Source organism: Salvelinus namaycush, chromosome 12 (genome assembly GCF_016432855.1).
Source record: "Salvelinus namaycush isolate Seneca chromosome 12, SaNama_1.0, whole genome shotgun sequence".
Classification (NCBI taxonomy): Eukaryota; Metazoa; Chordata; class Actinopteri; order Salmoniformes; family Salmonidae; genus Salvelinus; species Salvelinus namaycush.
Window position 1 is genome coordinate 8,364,303 of NC_052318.1, and position 21,576 is coordinate 8,385,878.

Consider the following 21,576-nt stretch of genomic DNA (forward strand, 5'->3'; position numbering starts at 1 on the left):
ATCCTGGAACATATTCCAGTCTGTGCTAGCAAAACAGTCCTGTAGCTTAGCATCCGCGTCATGTGACCACTTCCGTATTGAGAGAGTCACTAGTACTTCCTGCTTTAGTTTTTGCTTGTAAGCAGGAATGAGGAGGATAGAATTATGGTCAGATTTGCCAAATGGAGGGCGAGGGAGAGCTTTGTATGAGTCTCTGTGTGTGGAGTAAAGGTGGTCTAGAGTTTTTTCCCCCTCTGGTTGCACGTGACATGCTGGTAGAAATGAGGTAAAATAGATTTAAGTTTGCCTGCATTAAAGTCCCCGGCCACTTGGAGCGCCGCTTCTGGATGAGCATTTTCTTGTTTACTTATGGACTTATACAGCTGGTTGAATGCGGTCTTAGTGCCAGCATCGGTGTGGTGGTGGTAAATAGATGGCAACGAATAATATAGATCAGAACTCTCTTGGTAAATAGTGTGGTCTACAGCTTATCATAAGGTACTCTACCTCAGGCGAGCAATACCTCGAGACTTCTTTAATATTAGACATTGCGCACCAGCTGTTATTGACAAATACACACCCCCACCCCTCGTCTTACCAGACGTAGCTTCTCTGTCCTGCCGATGGATGGAAAATCCCGCCAACTCCTTATTATCCATGTCGTCGATCAGCCACGACTCAGTGAAACATAAGATACAGTTTTTAATGTCCCGTTGGTAAAATAGTCTTGATCGTATATCATCCATTTGTTTTCCAATGATTGCACGATGGCCAATAGAATGGATGGCAGTGGAGGTTTACTCACTCGCCTACAAATTCTCAGAAGGCAGCCCGACCCCTGCCCCCTTATTCTCTGTCTTTTCTTCACGCAAATAATGGGGATATGGGCCCGTTTCAGAGAAAGCAGTATTTCCTTCGCGTCGGACTCGTTAAAGAAAGAATCTTTGTCCAGTTTGAGGTGAGTAATCGCTGTTCTGATTTCCAAAAGGTATTTTCGGTCATAAGAGACGGTAGCAGCAACACTATGTGCAAAATACGTTCAAAAATAAGTTACAAACAACACAAAAAAACTAACAAAATAGCACAGTTGGTTAGGAGCCCGTAAAACGGTGGCCATCCCCTCCGGCGCTATTCTAGATTGTGGAGGGAGTCTGAAGGAAGCAGTGGTGCTGCTTGGTGTGGACGAAGTCTGAACAGGGCAGGCATGCACCGTCTGTGACAAGCTGGACTTTAGGACACCATATGGGGGCAGAGAGAGAGTAGGCAGATGTCACCTCAAACCACTGATGATCAGATATTATGCCATCCCCCTAATGGGTAAAAGTATAGTGCGATAGTTTGGCAATTAAGCCCGTTATCTACTTACCATGAACTCTTGCTCTATGCCTTCAAGGTTCGGATTGGGGGAGGGCCTATATTCATAAAGCGTCTCAGAGTAGGAGTGCTGGTCTAGGATCAGGTCACCAGAGTCCATGTAATCTATTTCAATAGGATTTAAAAGGCAAAACAGAACCTAAGTCTGTGGTTAAGTATAGGGCCAAGGGAGAGAGTACCCACCTCTGTCTAAACATGAGAGCTGGGTCCATGTTGGCGGAGGTCATACGGACCACATGACGGATCTCCTTAGCAATCATCCTTAGCTTTTCAAAATTCACCAGGCCGTCTACGTGAGAGTCATTACCTGTGGGGGAAACAGTCAGTCATTGAGCTTTTCTTTAACCTCATTAAAGGGGAAATCAATGATTTTTTTTAAACAACAGCGTCACCCCCACCACTTGATTTGGTAAATCTGGGGGATAGGGCTGGAGATATGTAACCACTCTCAACAGGTCAACTCTCAAACAATGATTTCTTCAACCTGTTTAATTGGGCTGAATTTAAGAGGCGAGTGCTGGTTTCTGACCTACAAGGGAGTGTGTCACTTACTGTGGAGCTGTTGATGTGTTCTCACAGCTTTTCACTTTAGATGGGAGCAACTGGTTTACTTCTCACATCATTATCCAGAGTCTATACTCCTGCTAGTACCATGTGATTACAATGGGTTCCCCTGCTAGTACCATGTGATTACAATGGGTTCCCCTGTGCTAGTACCATGTGATTACAATGGGTTCCCCTGTGCTAGTACCATGTGATTACAATGGGTTCCCCTGTGCTAGTACCATGTGATTACAATGGGTTCCCCTGTGCTAGTACCATGTGATTACAATGGGTTCCCCTGCTAGTACCATGTGAGTACAATGGGTTCTCCTGCTAGTACCATATGATTACAATGGGTTCCCCTGCTAGTACCATGTGATTACAATTGGTTCTCCTGCTAGTACCATGTGATTACAATGGGTTCTCCTGCTAGTACCATGTAATTACAATGGGTTCCCCTGTGCTAGTACCATGTGATTACAATGGGTTCCCCTGTGCTAGTACCATGTGATTACAATGGGTTCCCCTGTGCTAGTACCATGTGATTACAATGGGTTCCCCTGCTAGTACCATGTGATTACAATGGGTTCCCCTGTGCTAGTACCATGTGATTACAATGGGTTCCCCTGTGCTAGTACCATGTGATTACAATGGGTTCCCCTGTGCTAGTACCATGTGATTACAATGGGTTCCCCTGTGCTAGTACCATGTGATTACAATGGGTTCCCCTGCTAGTACCATGTGAGTACAATGGGTTCTCCTGCTAGTACCATATGATTACAATGGGTTCCCCTGCTAGTACCATGTGATTACAATTGGTTCTCCTGCTAGTACCATGTGATTACAATGGGTTCTCCTGCTAGTACCATGTAATTACAATGGGTTCCCCTGTGCTAGTACCATGTGATTACAATGGGTTCCCCTGTGCTAGTACCATGTGATTACAATGGGTTCCCCTGTGCTAGTACCATGTGATTACAATGGGTTCCCCTGTGCTAGTGCCATGTGATTACAATGGGTTCTCCTGCTAGTACCATGTGATTACAATGGGTTCCCCTGCTAGTACCATGTGATTACAATGGGTTCTCCTGCTAGTACCATGTGATTACAATGGGTTCTCCTGCTAGTACCATGTGATTACAATGGGTTCTCCTGCTAGTACCATGTGATTACAATGGGTTCTCCTGCTAGTATCATGTGATTACAATGGGTTCCCCTGTGCTAGTACCATGTGATTACAATGGGTTCCCCTGTGCTAGTACCATGCGATTACAATGGGTTCCCCTGCTAGTACCATGTGATTACAATGGGTTCCCCTGCTAGTACCATGTGATTACAATGGGTTCCCCCCTGCTAGTACCATGTGATTACAATGGGTTCCCCTGCTAGTACCATGTGATTACAATGGGTTCCCCTGCTAGTACCATGTGATTACAATGATCAGTTTCTTGTTTTAGTACTATACCTTTTTTTTTACTTTTTACTTTGTATAATCAAGAAACCTCCGTGTCTGTTCTAACTTGTTCTTATTATGGGATGGCAGAAAGGGAAACAGAAGGAGGAGATAAGAGAAGTAAAACCTCTTGAGCAAGCTTGAGAGTGACCACTGTTTCAGTTGAGCTTGGGGAAGTGGAAAACCTTGTCAATGACCCCTACATGGTATGAAAGCATTTTCCATCGTAGCCCTTTCCACTCATAGCCCCTGACATCCTGTATACGAATTTAAAAAATGCAGATTTTGTTATTGATAAGCGCCTAAATTGGAACGTAGTGGCTATACAGTAACATGCTACACATGACATCAGAGCTCTGGCTCTGTGCTTCACAGCACTGTATGGGTTTTGACTAACAGCCGTTATAAACTTGAGCACAGAGTACGACAAGACGCCGCCCCATCCCTGCTGCTAAATTGGGTTACTTTTGCACATTTGTTGTTGTCTGAGATAGAAATACTGTAAACTGAGGAAGAGTCGATGTGTTCTGAAAGATGAGACGTTGAGGATTGTAATAAATACCTCTGATGTCATACAAGCAAACCATACACCCAAGTCCAAATGTGCACTTCACATTTCCGCATGTCATTTACAGTATCAAAAGCACCTTACAGTTGAGTCATAAAGGTGCATTGACATTAGGAACTGTGTGTAAACACTTGGAAACAGCTAGACCTCTCACTCAAACCCTTGTCATCCCTTTTTCTTATCTTGCACGTACTCCAAAATGTCAATGAAAATTCTTATCATGTTACTGAACGTTTCCAGAGTATTTTCAGATTTCGTTATTGACAAATACTGTGAAAAGTACAGTAAATGTAAAATTCACATGAAATCAACAGTGTAATTTGGATTCAGTCGTGTGTCAGTTGGTCTGACAACATTCTCTCCAGTGTTCTCTTTCAATAGTGATGGTCATGCATATGCTTTTTATAGTTCTTCTACTAGAAACATTACAATTTGGCCTTATCCATATAGACCAATTTTGACGAGGTGAGGGGTTAAACAGTAAGTCTGGAATGCTAATGCTAGTGGCTAATGGACATAAGAATAGTTCTTTGTCTGATGAGTGCCTGAGTTAGGCATGATGTACGTTATATAGTCTAGTACAGCACAACGAGCATACTGGTCTAACATTCTTCATAGAAAACACAAATTCAACATGATGACGTTATCGTCAAAATAATGACCATAATCATTGTTACAGTGCTCTCTTGCTAAATAGATGTTATCTTAACCAGATAAAGCTGTATAAATAAAGGTTTAATCAATTAATCAGATATGTTTACAATGGACAAGAGGAAGACATTTTAGGCGGGCACTGAGAAAGGCCTCCATACCTTCATGTAGGAAGGTGAGGTCCTTCTTGACGACAGGGAACAGGGGGATGATGGGAGGCTGCATGCTCTGGCTGCTCAGGACATTGCGGTACTTGGCCATGTTCCTGGATGGGTCAAAGATGTCCTGCAGGTCCTGGAACAGCTTATCGTACTTACTGGGAAGCTTCTCCCACGACGACCTGAGACGAGCTATTGGAGCCAGATTCAGACCACTGTAGGGGAGGAGACGAGGGTCAGAGTTCAGGGGTTAGGGTTCAGATTATTATGGCAAAAAACAAACAAAAAACACTAGGCCACTCTTGAACGTTTGAAACTAGATAGAAAGTGTGTTGATAATGGACCTATAAGTTCTCAAATAACTGCCGTTTTTCTGGCCCGCAAATTGCTTTGGACAAACAAACCGGTCTGTAAAAAAATCTGTGCTGCCCTCTGCTGAATTTTGAAATCACGACGTGGCCCTGGAGACTAAATTATTGCCCGCCAACTCCCCCGGGCTAGCCGGACAGATGACCACTCCACTGTCCAGCCCAGCACCCAGACACAACATGCACAATGTACAGAGATGCATTTCATGGGATACAGAAGTGAAAGCTGAAAGCAATGTGCACCACTTTGGGGAATGAAACATTATCATAATTAAGGAGTCTTTTTGGTTGAGTGTACACACATTCACTCACAACAAAACATGCAATCCAAAAACCATAATTCTTCAGTGTTTGTTTCCTCATTTCCTCAATGTAGCCCTGTGGCTGTGTGCCCTCAGAGCAGCTTCATTTAGAGATGCTAATTATGACTTGCATTTCCTCCTTCTCCTCCCTCCCCCCTCCCCTGGCAGCGCTGCTCTAGAATGAGTCCCCTCATTGTTCTCTGCTCTGAAGTGGAATCTCCAGCCAGTCAGCCAGCCAGCCAGCCAGGGAAATGACTGATCTGACTGATCTACAGTGGGATTGAGAATGACTCATTACACATTGGAGGACAGACAGTAGGGAACACACACACAGCTCCCTGAGGATATATATAGTAATACAAAGCCGAACCATAGAAGGCTGAGCTAACAAAATAACAACACATAAATGTAATAACTGTACATTTTGACAAGCAATAAGTAGAAGGAATAGATATTTTGACTGTGGGCACACTGATGGAATGAACTGCTTGAATGGAACCAGATTGAGACTAGAACAGGGAGTGTGGGACAGGTCTCCTGGGTTCTAGCCAGGCAAACCCTACAGTGGTCTGAATGTTGGTAGGCCGTCACTGTAAATAAGAATTTGTTCTTAACTGACTTGCCTAGTTAAATTAAATAAACAAAAATAAAAACACATCTGCTGGTAGCAACAATGGAAGCGAGGATAAACCCACCTGATGATGGCGAACATGGAGTTGAAGTTCTTGCACTCTCTACAGTGCAGGGCGATCTTAATAAAGTGTTTGATGGTCTTCATCCTCTTCATGGTGTTGGGCTCTCTCAGGATCTCCGTGGCGACCCAGAAGGTCTCCTGGTTGATGACTTCCTCAAACTGCTTGAGGTGTGTCTGTTGGAGCCCCCCCGAGGAGTCCAGCAGCTTGAAGAGGTCATCTATGTACTGAGTGGACTCAATGTTACGGAACAGCTCAAAGTCCCTCATGGAGAGCTGGGCGGCCACCTGAACAACAACAACAACGTTATTAATACATACAGAGAGGATCTAGTTCTGTATACAAACACCAAACACACACACCTCCACGGTGCTGAGCTGGAGCAGGGTGATGTGACTCTCCTTCAGCAGCTCCTGGGCGTCATCGTCTGAACACAACGTCTCCGTCTCCATGTTGTTCTTCAGGTAGTACCTGGGGACGAGGAGACCAGATATTAGGGGTTAGTCGTGTACTGAGGATAATACCAGACAGACATCAGAAAACGTTGTGTTGTTTACAAAGCAGATAACATTTAATGACAAATGAGTCATTATTAAATTCATCATTAGAAAATGTATAACCAAAATACCACCATTCATTGTATGTATTGTGTGTATATTATGTAAACTCCCTGGTCAACACCAACAGGGCAGCAGCAGCAGGAAAATGCTGGCCAGAGTGGTCCTGGCCCCAACAGTGGTGAGACATTTTAGCCATACATTTCTCCCTGGGTGGGTGAGACATTTTAGCTTATACATTTCACCCTGGGTGGGCAAGACATTTAGGCCATACATTTCTCCCTGGGTGGGCGAGACATTTAGGCCTCATGCCCTTTTCTGGGAGAGCGTCCAAGAGCAGCACATTGGACTAGTGGTGTTTAATGAAGCCATAATGTGTCTATAGCCCTGCCAATGCCTTCAGGAATGGGATAAATAAGTGATAGGTAGAGGGGGCTGTGGTTCTGCTGGCTGGATCCACTGGACCCCTGTAAGGAGAGGAGGCTGGGGCCCTGCTGGCTGGATGCTTTGTCCCGCTGCATGGAGAGGGGGCTGGGGCCCTGCTGGCTGGATCCTTTGTCCTGCTGGATGGAGAGGGGGCTGGCGCTCTGCTAGCTGGATATACTGGCCCCCTGGGAGGAGAGGGGGCTGGGGCTGAGGCAGGACCTAGGGCTAGCTCTGGCTGGGGAGACTGTCCTGGCTAGATGGCTGTATGGGCTTGACAGGGGGCACCGAGTGAGGACTGGGTAGTTTCTATTGGCTAAGCTTGTGTATCTCTGACCCAGTCATATTTTGTATTTTTTTTAAAAATCTTTATTTAACTAGGCAAGTCAGTTAAGAACAAATTCTTATTTACAATGACAGCCTCCTGGGGGAAACAGTGGGTTTAGTGCCTTGTTCAGGGGCAGAACAAAATATTTTTAAATTGATTTTTTACCTTGTCAGCTCGGGGATTCGATCCAGCAACCTTTCGGTTACTGGCCCAATGCTCTAACCACTAGACTACCTGCCGCCACAATCCATATCAACTGGTCCTTTGTAGTTCAGTTGGTAGAGCATGGCACTTGCAACGCCAGAGTAGTGGGTTGGATTCCCGGGACTACCCATATGTAAAATGTATGCAGCATGACTAAGTCGGGTAAAAGCGTCTGCTAAAAGGCATATACACTGAGTGGACAAAACATTAAGAACACCTGCTCTTTCCATGACAGACTGACCAGGTGAATCCAGGTGAAAGCTATGATCCCTTATTGATGTCACTTGTTAAATCCACTTCAAATCAGTGTAGATGAAGGGGAGGAGACAGGTTAAAAAAGGATTTGTAAGCCTTGAGACAATTGAGACATGGATTGTGTATATGTACCATTCAGAGGGTGAATGGGCAAGACAAAAGATTGAAGTGCCTTTGAACGAGGTATGGTAGTAGGTGACAGCCGTTGTGTCAAGAACTGGAAGGCTGCTGAGTTTTTCATGCTCAACAGTTTCTTGTGTGTATCTTCCGCTTCCATTGTCTAGCCTTACGCTGCTCTACTTTGGTGCTACCTGGCGCCAAGGGGCCGTCCATTACCCATAAGGCACCAGGGCTCTGTGTGCTGCCCGCTTAAAGGGGACAGAGGGAGAGGAGCAGGACAGAGGGAGAGGAGCGGGGCCGGGGGGAACGGAGAGGAGCGGGCGGAACGGAAAGGAGCGGGCGGGGGGAACGGAGAGGAGCAGGGGGAACAGAGAGGAGCAGGGGGAACAGAGAGGAGCAGGGGGAACAGAGAGGAGCAGGGGGAACAGAGAGGAGCAGGGGGAACAGAGAGGAGCAGGGGGAACAGAGAGGAGCAGGGGGAACAGAGAGGAGCAGGGGGAACAGAGAGGAGCAGGGGGAACAGAGAGGAGCAGGGGGAACAGAGAGGAGCAGGGGGAACAGAGAGGAGCAGGGGGAACAGAGAGGAGCAGGGGGGACAGGAGCAGAGGCAGCCATTTTAGCTGAGGCGCTCTGAGAGGGAAGGAAGAAGACGAGGGGTAGGAAGGAATTAGGGGAGATGGGGAGCCTATGCTGTCCCTCCCTGTCTCACTACAATCTAACCCATTTTCAGACCTGTGGGGAACCAAGGTGGAAGAAGTTGCATCAAACCACTGATACAGGGTCAGATCATCTTCTCCCATTTTCTATCCCCCTAATGGTTGATCGTTAGGATTGGGGTGGGATAATCTGATCCTAGATCTGTATTTTTCTTACCTGCCATTGAGCTGGATGCGGTCAGCCAGCTTAGAGAGCTGGTCAGGTAGCCTGCGTTGTTTGAGGACGCCCTCGGGACTGACAGACACCTCACAGAGGGAGTAGGTCTCCGGGGCTGCGATAAGGCCAAACTCGTTGACCACATGACTGACCACGTCCTTGGCCGTGGTGTCCTTACTGATGATAATGTAACAGCTCTGCTGGTCAGCCTTGAACACCCGGATCACCTGGTCTGGAATGTCTAACAGATGGAGGAGAAGAACAGGATTGAAGAGTTATGGTGGAATAAGAACACAAACGATTCCTCTATATTGTGCACTACTTTAGACCAGACCCACAGAGCGCTGGTGAAAAGTAGTGCACTGTAATAGTTCCATCTGTGACAGAGACATCTTTATTCAGCAGTATATGTTGAAGATGTCCAATACATAAACAGAAGCATCACTTTAAACGCATTCAAAACAAGAAAAAAAGTTAACCATCAAAATGTTGCAAACGATGTATCTAAATCAGGGGAGCCCAATAGAGACTGTGGGCAATGGTGCCCTGAGGACACCAATGTCCTCTATACAACAACTTCAAGATAAAGATAAACTAGAAGACAGCTATAAATACACGACATCAGGTTAGTACAAGTTATAATAGTCAACTGAAACAATTGCACACTTCAGTGAACTCATTTAACAGTTTTAAAAACTGCCCTATCGGCACCAGGGAACCCAGGTGGAATTTGTTTTGTAAAGTATTCCCTGTGGCACGTTAAAACTAAAGGGTGATTAAACTTCAAGAGTTAACCAACCCTGTGAACGGGTCTGATATCTTGTGTTTTTCTATTTCAACAGGGAAGTGAGGTATGACGGAAAGCTTGTGGAACAGAGCTTTGTAAACAACAAGGGAGTAATGAAGTGATCTAAGGGACTTTAGTGAGGTCCAGCCATAGTCAAGAACAGGCAGGAAAGTTGACTGCACAATCTGCTTCCTGCTGTTCAAGGAGAGGCAAGATCTATTTCTTAAAAAGAAACCCACTTTAAATCTTAGCTCTTAACTAGCTCATCAGTATGTTTTTTTAACGTTAGCTCTTTTATCAGTCCAAATGACCAAAAGTAAGCAAACAACCCTTGTGGTTAAAAGATATGCATGTAAGATGCATTTCCCAGTACGTCAAAGGGAACAAGAACTTCATACTTGCTCTGCTTGCGCACAAAAGTGGTTGTGGTCCATTACACACACATCAGCAGGGTAAAACAATGAGGCATGAATAGTGGAGGACGAGAAGTGGTATGGGAAGAGGGGAGGAGGTGAAGGCTGGAATAAAGGCATCCCATCGGCAGTAGATAGTGTTTATGGCTGTCTGGGAGCAGTCATGCAGGGAGTCTAATGACAGAAAGAGAGACATCACTTCAAGAGGTAAACATAAAGGTGGAACGGTCCTATGTGACAGACGACTAACAGCGCACTGCTCCCTCCCTCCCCTGTAGATTGAAGCGTGCTCAATGGACTGAGACACCGTCATTATGGTAGCTATGTGCTCCTTAGTGGCGTTTCCCCTCACACTGGCTGGGCACATAACTAGAACCCTCATCACTATTACAGCAGCAAGATTAGCAGAAACACTAATCACTGAGCCACACCAATAACGCTGCTGCAGATGTCTAAATATTATATTTCAGTGTAAAGCCGTGCCATTACCAATCATTTTCAACCTACTCAAACTAAAAAGGGGAGTTGAGATCAAAATAAGGCTCATTAGTGATGATTTGTGCTTAGGGTCTTCAGCAATCACAGGGTTCTCCTTTTTAACAAGGCGGTGCTGCTGAGTTTTTGAACAACTGTAACTGACTGCCATTTCCTGCAATCTAGTATGACTGTATGATAACAAAAAGTAAAAAAATACAATTTGTATACAAAATGGTGTCGCAGCCAGTCCACAAGGTGCCTCTCTTACATCATTTGGGGAGAACCCTCAATCATTTATTGTCCTATCATATGTAATCATTATCTTTACCCCCCACCTGACAGGACTAATACAGACCGAACCAGATGACAGCGATCCCTGTGCCTCTCTGGTCAGGTGATTAACCAATCATTGATGGAGTCATGAGAGAGACAGAGTATAAACAGGGAAAACCTCCTGGCTCTCGGGTTCCTACTAACCCAATGCCCCCCAGGCCTGTGTCCCGCTCACCGTCACAGATCCACTAGATGTAAATCCCAGCTACAGCAGCAACAGTAGACAGGGGCAGAGCACCACAGCTAGAAGAGCGTGCAGGACAGGGTACTTCAACATGAAGCTAGGGCTCCTTTAACAAACACACCCAGCCATCACTGAGAATAGGTCCCAATTAACTGAACTACGTTTGACCAGGTTTCATAAGGTTCTTTTTAAAAGTAGAGCACTATGTAGGGAACCGGGTGCCATTTGGGACGAAGCCGGAGAATACCACGCAGAGTCCAACTTAGACTGAGGTTCAGGACATACGACACAGAGAGAGACGCAACTCAAAAGCTCATAAAAGAAGGGGGGAAGGAATGTGAGGGGAAACTAGGAAGAGTAAACCAAACGTCTCTAAAACAAACAGCCCAAATGATTCCATTCCAAGAAACCACCTAGATACTTACAGTGAAAGCCCACGGCTGGGGAAGCAGAGAGAAGAGAAGGAAGAGCGAGAGAGCGAGAGTGAGAACAGTGATTGGAAATATAAAACGGAGGATTAGAATGGTAGCTTTTTCCTGTGCGTCATTGTGGGAGAAGTCAGCGGGGCAGAAGGACTTGTGTCATGGCTTTCACTAAAGCATCTGTTTACAATCAGATCAGTGTACTGGAGAGAGGGAGGGAGGGCACAGTGTGTGTGTGAAAACAGAGAGCGGAGATCTGAGTCTGCCACAGTGACTCTAGGCTTTATGCACACACAGTACAAACACAGGAGTCCCCAGGCAAGCCTTCTTACACCCTACCAAATGCCTAAAAGAATAACACCTGAACTCCAAACGCCAGTTTCACTGATCCCATCTCAATCTAATTTGAAGCCTTTGGGAGGGATTACTCTGCACTTCTCTCTGAACATCCCCTCTACCTATCCAAATATATGGATGAGCAATGACCGAACGCCATAGACGAGATGCAATAGATGGTGTAAAATACAATTAAAGTGGCATTAATAAAGTGACTAGTTATCCATTTGTTAAAGTGGCCAATGATGTCAAGTCTATGTAGGCAGCTGCCTCTGTGTTAGTGATGGCTGTTTAAAAGTCTGATGGCCTTGAGATTGAAAAATAGCTTCTGTCTCTCGGTCCCAGCGTTGATGCACCTGTAATGACCTCGCCTTCTGCATGGTAACGGAGTGAACAGGTAGTGGCTCGGGTGGTTGTTGTCCTTGATGATCGGGTGCTGTAGGTGTCCTGGAGGGCAGGTAGTTTGCCCCCGGTGATGCATTGTGCAGAACGCACCACCCTCTGGAGAGCCTTGCGGTTGTGGGCGGTGCAGTTGCCGTACCAGAAGGTGATACAGCCCGACAGGATGCTCTCGATTCCGCATCTGTAAATGTTTGTGAGGGTTTTGGGTGACAAGCAACATTTCTTCAGCCTCCTGAGGTTGATGAGGCGCTGTTGCGCCTTCTTCACCACGCTGTCTGTGTGGGTGGACCATTTCAGTTTGTCCGTGATGTGTATGCCGAGGAACTTGAAACTTTCAACCTTCTCCACTACTGTCTCGTCGATGTGGATAGGGGGCTGCTCCCTCTGCTGTTTCCTGAAGTCCACAATCATCTCCTTTGTTTTGTTGACGTTGAGTGAGAGGTTGTTTTCCTGACACCATACTCCGAGTGCCCTCACCTCCTCCCTGTAGGCTGTCTCGTCGTTGTTGGCAATCAAGGCTACTACTGTTGTGTCGTCTGCAAACTTGATGATCGAGTTGGAGGCCTGCATGGCCATGCAGTCAAGGGTGAACAGGGAGTACAGGAGGGGGCTGAGCATGCACCCTTGTGGGGCCCCAGTGCTGAGGATCAGCGAAGTGGAGATATTGTTTCCTACCTTCACCACCTGGGGGCAGCCCGTCAGGAAGTCCAGGACCCAATCGAGGGGGGGCAGAAGGGGAAAGGAGGATGAGGGGGAGGAGGAGGAGGAAGAGGAGAAGGATCAGGGGGGAGCAGGAGGAGAAGGATCAGGGGGGAGCAGGAGGAGAAGGATGAGGGGGGAGGAGGAGAAGAGGGGGGAGAAGGAGAATGAGGAGGAAGAGGAGGGGGAGAAGAGGGGGCAGTGATGTATTGGGGCTGCAAACTGGAGAGTGGGCCCTCTGGCCGCGTTGCATTGCAAATGGTCGAAGAGCATAAATCAAAACCATACTCTCCCCTCCACTCTACCCCCTCTCCCTGGGGAGGCCGCTTAGTTAATTCATGAATTATGGGGTCTGAAATCTGTCCGGGACAAAACTGACTATAATTGTTCAGGGTTTAATCTCTTTCATATGGCTCTAAATTCTATTTAATGTCCAAGCTCTTGAAATAGAAAGGCTTGAGAGACACAGAGAGGAGAAGCAGACCACCTGTGTGTGTGTGAAAGGGTCATATGATTCATTCTGTGATTAACATGAGGGATTGAGTTTCTCCACTGGCCAAGCAGGAAGCACTTTCTATCTCTGTGAGAAGTGTTGCTCCATGAGTAATGACTGCTGTATTCCCACTGCACAGCTCCAGTTTAATGCCTATATAAACCAGTCTGAAGAGGACATAGACTTCAAAAATGAACAAGATAAACACTTATGTAAAGTGTGCCGATGTTCAATTGTTAATTGACTCAGTGTAGTTGTGAGCAGTAGTCACTACCCAAACCATGATCACAATGCATAATGGAGATGGTATGGTGAACATGACAGTGATGACATGTTCACGATCGGACTGCCCTGGTAGTGATGAGTGCTCCTGTGTGTGTGTGTGTGTGTGTGTGTGTGTGTGTGTGTGTGTCTCTCACCTGCTGTGTTGGAGAAGTCCAGCACACTGGTGGCTGGCTGTAGCAGATCAGGACTGCTGGATGACATGCTGCTGCCAGGGATGGGCATGATGGCCACGCTGTGCCTACACTGCTTAGTGCCCACAATGCTGTCATCCTGAGACTGGCCCACGCCGCCATCACTGTGGCAGACAGAGAGAGAGAGAGGGGTTTAGACTGGGTAACACTCATGATGAGGGTATGGATTAAGGAACTCCTGGCACCAGAGCCTAATATGGATCTGCCTGGCTCTATTCAATCTCACTGCATGTGTGGGGCTACCGAGTGGCGCCGCGGTCTAAGGCACCGCGTCTCAGTGCTTGAGGCGTCACTACAGACACCCTGGTTCGAATCCAGGCTGTATCACAACCGGCCGTGATTGGGAGTCCCATAGGGCGGTGCACAATTGGCCCTGTGTCATCCGGGTTTGGCCGGTGTAGGTCGTCATTGTAAATAAGAAGGTAGGGGTTGTCATGACGTTGCCCTCTTTGGGTACAGCAAGCACTATTCCCCCCTCCCTCTGCACCAGCCTTTTCTACGCACCATCCCCCTACCTCTGTCTACCACACCCAGGCTGTTGTGGTCAGAGGTCATAAATTCCTAGAGAAGATTCTGCCTCATGGCCAGACAATATAGAGAGTGAGTTTTCATAGAGAAAACAAAGGAATTTCTTCCACCTCACAGAACTGGAGGTCCGAACAGTATTTATGTTCTGGAGAATGTATAAAAGATCGGTGAAGAATCCAGCTACGAACTGGTCCGTTTGGTACAATTTTGTGAAACTCATGAGAGACAATACGGCCACATTACCATAACGCTGTTTATACAATAGCCTCAGTTATGAGGTTTACATCTCATTGTTGTATAAAATGAATGAGTGAGGATGAAACAGTTTTTTAAATTGTGTAATGTGATTTTGGACTGTTTAATGAAGGAAACTCCAATTCCCTAAAAAGTTTCACTAAGTCATTGGCACGCCCCCAGGGGCACAGATAGGATCTGGCATCATGAGACAGCCTTTTCGATGTTCCGTATAAAATCCCCACCTGGGTTTTCTATCACCAGACCGAGCTTACCTCAATTATGAGAGGGCTAAGGGTTGAGAAGAGAACAGTCCCTCTATCACAGAGGGAAATAAGGTTTAAGTAGATTGCTGAATCTTTTAACCATCCCACGTGGTTAAACTTTTATTCTGTCGGTATCGATAGTCTAGAACAAGTCTTTGATATTAATTACTAGTCTGCAGCTAGGAATTCCGTATCATTGAACGCGAAGACCGACAACCGCCGAAACATCTATTCTATAACGACATGAATGAATGTCACTCTGAACTATCCATTCCAACCACAGCAGAGAGAGAGAGAGGGCGGACAAACTCTCCAACAGAAACAAACTTTTCAACAGAGATCCCGACGACACACTGAGTGTAAATATATTGATTGCAATTATTCCCGAATGAGTGAGCGTTCATGTGCAAAGGATTAGCATTTCAATTGTTATAATTAGCAACTTTGTAGTGTCTCATCTCAGTCGACCCCCTCTTTCCTTTTGTCCACCAAGCCGCGATGCCGGTTTAGCCCACTAGAGCACATTCCCCTATCATTTCCTTGTAACCATATCTACTGTTTGTTATGCATTTCTGTGAGTACTTAGTTAGTAAATAAATATTTTAAGACAACTGATGTATGGATGACTCATAGTGAAGACTGGGTTCGTTCAGATAACCAACAATTTACGACGTTTGGAATGAGACTAACGTAAAGAATAATTCATTAATCAGAAGACTAAGTGATCAGATATTAAAATATCTGAAAGTTATATTAGGAAAATTATAACTTTTGTAATCTGAATATTTTCCTTGGTGCCCCGACTTCTTAGTTAACTACAGTTACATGATTAATCAGTTTAATTTTTTACATTTACATTTAAGTCATTTAGCAGACGCTCTTATCCAGAGCGACTTACAAGTACATACATTCATACTTTTTTTGTACTGGCCCCCCGTGGGAATCGAACCCACAACCCTGGCGTTGCAAGCGCCATGCTCTACCAACTGAGCTACACGGGACTAATCGCGTAATAATAATTACAGAGAATTTTTGATAAAGATAAGTCTTCAGTTTTAATGATGCCAAAGACACGACAGGGTGGTATAGGGAAAATAGCTCTATTTGGTAAAAGACCAAGTCCATATTATGGCAAGAACAGCTCAAATAAGCAAAGAGAAACATGAGAGACATGAAGGTCAGTCAATGCAGAAAATGTCCAAAACTTTAAAAGTGCAGTCGCAAAAAACATCAAGCGCTATAATGAAACTGGCTCTCATGAGGACCACCACAGGAAAGAAAGACTCAGAGTTACCTCTGCTGCAGAGGATAAGTTCATTAGTTAACTGCACCTCAGATTGCAGCCAAAATAAATGCTTCACAGAGTTCAAGTAACAGACATCTCAAAATCAACTGTTCATAGGAGACTGTGTGAATCAGGCCTTCGTGGTCAAATTGCTGAAGGACACCAAGCAACACGAGCAATGGACATTAGACCGGAGGAAATATTTGAGATTTTTGGTTCCAACCGCCATGTCTGAGACGCAGAGAAGGTGAACGGATGATCTCTGTATGTGTGGTTCCCATCGTGAAGCATGGAGGAGGAAGTGTGATGGTGTGGGGGTGCTTTGCTGGTGACACTGTTGATGATTGTTTTAGAATTCAAGGCACACTTAACTTCTTATGGCTGCAAGGGGCAGTATTGAGTAGCCTGATAAAATGTGTCCATTTCAAACGGCCTCGTACTCAATTCTTGCTCGTACAATATGCATATTATTATTACTATTGGATAGAAAACACTCTCTAGTTTCTAAAACCGTTTGAATTATTTCTCTGAGTGAAACAGAACTCATTCTGCAGCACTTTTCCTGACCCGGAAGTTCAAAGTCTGAAATCGATGCTCTCTTCCTCTTCCTGCCTATAAATGGGCACAAGAGCTATTAGTATACATGCATGTCATACACCTTCCTCTGGGTGTCAAGAAGGCTGTGAGAGAAGAAATTAGGTGATTATCTCGATCTGGGATGGAATAAATCCTCTTGGAATGACGTGTACCCCAGTTCCGGTACTCTGAAGAACGCGATTTGGACAGTTGGGTTGCCTTTTGTTTTGCTGACGTTATAGGTGACTATTATTTCCGGCTTTGATTTTATTTGATACATGTCACCATATCATCGTAAAGTATGTTTTTTCAATATAGTTTCATCAGATTATTGAAATTTTTTCGGGAGTTTTGCCGTGTTCCGTTCTCTTCCGTTTGTTTACATGGAGAGATCCGTGCAACCCGGCTAGCGCGCTTGCTAAATGGAGAGAGAAAGTTGCCATTCTGAATCCAAACAACGACTCATCTGGACAAAGGACACCTTGTTCAACATTCTGATGAAAGATCAGCAAAAGTAAGACCCAATTTATGATGTTATTTCATATATCTGTCGTAGTCGCCGGCGCCCAAGTGTTTCTGGCTATTGTGCTAAGCTAATATAACGCAACATTTTGTTTTCGCTGTAAAACACTTAATAAATCGGAAATATTGTCTGGCATCACACGATGCCTGTCTTTCATTTGCTGTACACTATGTATTTTTCAGAAATGTTTTATGATGAGTAATTAGGTATTTGACGTTGGTGTCTGTAAATATTATGGCTGCTTTCGGTGCAATTTCTGAATGTAGCTGCAATGTAAACTATGATTTATACCTGAAATATGCACATTTTTCAAAAAAAACATATGCTATACAATAAATATGTTATCAGACTGTCATCTGATGAGGTTGTTTCTTGGTTAGTGGCTATTTATATCTTTATTTGGCCGAATTTGTGATAGCTACTGATGGAGTCAAAAACTGATGGAGTAATAAAAGTGGAGTCTTTTGCTAACGTGGTTAGCTAATAGATTTACATATTTTGTCTTCCCTGTAAAACATTTTAAAAATCGGACATGTTGGCTGGATTCACGAGATGTGTACCTTTCATATGCTGTATTGGACTTGTTAATGTGTGAAAGTTAAATATTTAAAAAATATATATTTTGAATTTCGCGCCCTGCACTTGAAGTGGCTGTTGTCATAAGTGTACCGACGTCGGGCTTGCACGCCAAACAGGTTAACCAGCATGTCTACCACAGCATTCTGCAGCGATTCGCCATCCCATCTGGTTTGTACTAAGTGGGACTATCATTTGATTTTCAACAGGACAATGACCCAACACACCTCCAGGCTGTGTAAGGGATATTTTATCAAGAAGGAGAGTGATGGAATGCTGCATCAGATGACCTGGCCTCCACAATCACCCGACCTCAACCCAATTGAGATGTTTTGGGATGAGTTGGACCGCAGAGTGAAGGAAAAGCAGCCAACAAGTGCTCAGCATGTGGGAACTCCTTCAAGAGTATTGGGAAAAGCATTCCTCAAGAAGCTGGTTGAGAGAATCCCAAGAGTGTGCAAAGCTGTCATCAATCTCATTCATCAAAGTATTTTGATTTGTTTAACACTTTTTTGGTTACTACATGATTCCATAAGTGTTATTTCATAGTTTTGATGTCTTCACTATTATTCTACAATGTAGAAAATAGTAAAAATAAATAAAAACCCTTGAATAAGTAGGTGTGTCCAAACTTTTGACTGGTAGTGTATATTTGTAAAGCCTCTAAAATACATTTCCACTGTCATCATCAGGAAAGCCCCGGGACACTGTCATCATCAGGAAAGCCCCGGGACACTGTCATCATCAGGAAAGCCCCGGGACACTGTCATCATTAGGAAAGCCCCGGGACACTGTCATCATCAGGAAAGCACCGGGACACTGTCATCATTAGGAAAGCCCCGGGACACTGTCATCATCAGGAAAGCCCCGGGACACTGTCATCATCAGGAAAGCCCCGGGACACTGTCATCATCAGGAAAGCCCCGGGACACTGTCATCATCAGGAAAGCCTCGGGACACTGTCATCATCAGGAAAGCCCCGGGACACTGTCATCATCAGGAAAGCCTCGGGACACTGTCATCATCAGGAAAGCCCCGGGACACTGTCATCATCAGGAAAGCCTCGGGACACTGTCATCATCAGGAAAGCCCCGGGACACTGTCATCATCAGGAAAGCCCCGGGACACTGTCTGCTTTTGACAAACGGCCCATATATTTACTTAAACACTTTTAAATGCAGATAATGAGTATAAGAAGTCGAGCTGAAGAGATGACACACACCCTGCCTATCCCTTGCAGTCATCTCACCAAATCACCACCACCTGCGTCCAGCTCAAACTACCTAGTCTATTAGCTCTATTAGCTGAATCCCAGTAAATCCGCTGGTTGGTCAACATATGATCCAACAGAAAATCCAGGTAGTCCTCACACTGTGCTACTGTAGAATACTGCAGACAGGAGAGAGTAGCCTGCATCCCTGACCTTCCTCTTCACATCAGAAAAGGCTCATGCTTCAATTAGCACACCAGTGGAATAAAGACCTGTGCTTGCCCTGTACTGTCTTCACCACTGTTTACTAAACTAACCATGTGTCACAAACGGCACACTATCCCCTATGGGCCCTGGTCAAAAGTAGTACGCTAGATGGGAAATAGGGTGTCATTTGGTAGAGCGAAGAGGACATTTTCCATCTCATCAGCAGCCTATTGAGACGACAGCATAAAGCCATGCATCAGAAGTGACTGACATCTTAAATCATACTGACTTAACTACCCGTGCACTAAGAACAACCTCACATGAAGCTGTTGATGAAGTTTACCATAGTCGCTAGCTACTAGCATCCCTGCAGTACGGTACTACCACTTTCTATCACATTGTCAGTCCATAGACTACAAATGAAGCCTGGTGCTCCCAAATCAGTGTCCTTCATCTCCACTTTCTTTAACTCCTCTCAGAGTAAACTGAATAAAAAAGGAATTAAAGCATTGTGATGTAGATATAGTTCTTGGTTGGAAGATCAATGGCTTGTGATGCTAAATGGTTTCATGAAATGGCAAATAATTACGCTAAATTACACTTTTTTCCACCCATGGCTGTCTCTTGTCCCTTTGCAGCAGACATGGTGAGCAATATGTCAGGAACATTGAATTGCAATATAATCACAGCATCAAATTGCAATACATACAGAATCGTAAGAATCACAATGCATATCGTATCGTGAGGTCTCTGGCAATTCCCAGCCCTAGGTAGGATACTGTAGTGTTATTGTGCCTACCTGAAGGGTTTGGGTGGTAGGATACTGTAGTGTTATTGTGTCTACCTGAAGGGTTTAGGTGGTAGTATACTGTAGTGTTATTGTGTCTACCTGAAAGGCTTGGGTGGTAGGATACTGTAGTGTTATTGTGTCTACCTGAAGGGTTTGGGTGGTAGGATACTGTAGTGTTATTGTGTCTACGTGAAGGGTTTGGGTGGTAGGATACTGTAGTGTTATTGGGTCTACCTGAAGGGTTTAGGTGGTAGTATACTGTAGTGTTATTGGGTCTACCTGAAGGGTTTAGGTGGTAGTATACTGTAGTGTTATTGTGTCTACCTGAAGGGTTTAGGTGGTAGTATACTGTAGTGTTATTGTGTCTACCTGAAAGGCTTGGGCGGTAGTATACTGTAGTGTTATTGTGTCTACCTGAAGGGTTTAGGTGGTAGTATACTGTAGTGTTATTGGGTCTACCTGAAGGGTTTAGGTGGTAGTATACTGTAGTGTTATTGTGTCTACCTGAAAGGCTTGGGTGGTAGGATACTGTAGTGTTATTGTGTCTACCTGAAGGGTTTAGGTGGTAGTATACTGTAGTGTTATTGGGTCTACCTGAAGGGTTTAGGTGGTAGTATACTGTAGTGTTATTGGGTCTACCTGAAGGGTTTAGGTGGTAGTATACTGTAGTGTTATTGTGTCTACCTGAAAGGCTTGGGTGGTAGGATACTGTAGTGTTATTGTGTCTACCTGAAAGGCTTGGGTGGTAGGATACTGTAGTGTTATTGTGTCTACCTGAAAGGCTTGGGTGGTAGGATACTGTAGTGTTATTGGGTCTACCTGAAAGGCTTGGGTGGTAGGATACTGTAGTGTTATTGGGTCTACCTGAAAGGCTTGGGTGGTAGGATACTGTAGTGTTATTGGGTCTACCTGAAAGGCTTGGGTGGTAGGATACTGTAGTGTTATTGGGTCTACCTGAAAGGCTTGGGTGGTAGGATGCTGAAGCGGGTCTTCTCCAGCATCTTCCTGATCTTGTTCCGTCCTCCAGACACTGTGTTGGCCTTCATCTTCTTGGTGGCCTTATGGTCTGTGGGGAACTCCATGTCTCCAGGCAGGTCTGGGATAGAGAAGCGGTTACCCTTCTTCTCCTGGATCTTGGGGATGTGGGGACCCCTGTTCATCTTCTCGTGTACGATCCGGCTCAGCAGCTCTTTGAACACTTGGGAGAGGAGGGATAGTAGGTCAACAGCAAGACACAGTCACAGAACTAGTGGGGGGGGGGGGGGGGGGGGGCTGCATTGGAATGCAAATTCATGATAACTATCCCAAAATTCCCAGGTTTCCAGAAATCATGGTTGGAATACTTGGGAAAGTTACACAAATTTTGCAACCCAACACAGGACTAGACCCAGGTACAGACCCAGGTACAGACTACTGTTGACATCGGTCATTTTAATTTCAGATGGTCCGGCATCGTTAATGAAATAATCCTATCTTTGGTAAGAGGACAGATTGTACGAACCGAAGATGTT

General features: G+C 45.1%; 1 protein-coding gene across 1 annotated transcript in view; it reads right to left on the reverse strand.

The window, feature by feature from the left end:
- The window catches only part of LOC120056867 (rap guanine nucleotide exchange factor 6-like), a 181,424-nt gene that overhangs the window by 22,430 nt on the left and 137,418 nt on the right, over nucleotides 1-21,576 (reverse strand). Inside the window, exons 15-22 of the mRNA XM_039005122.1 lie at nucleotides 21,567-21,576; nucleotides 21,020-21,263; nucleotides 13,814-13,974; nucleotides 8,849-9,089; nucleotides 6,451-6,559; nucleotides 6,092-6,375; nucleotides 4,730-4,941; nucleotides 1,537-1,660 (exon numbers count right to left, since the gene is read on the reverse strand). The exon at nucleotides 21,567-21,576 is cut by the window's right edge and continues 99 nt beyond it. Of these exons, the coding sequence (XP_038861050.1) occupies nucleotides 1,537-1,660; nucleotides 4,730-4,941; nucleotides 6,092-6,375; nucleotides 6,451-6,559; nucleotides 8,849-9,089; nucleotides 13,814-13,974; nucleotides 21,020-21,263; nucleotides 21,567-21,576 (1,385 nt within the window). The remainder of the gene's footprint in view (nucleotides 1-1,536; nucleotides 1,661-4,729; nucleotides 4,942-6,091; nucleotides 6,376-6,450; nucleotides 6,560-8,848; nucleotides 9,090-13,813; nucleotides 13,975-21,019; nucleotides 21,264-21,566) is intronic.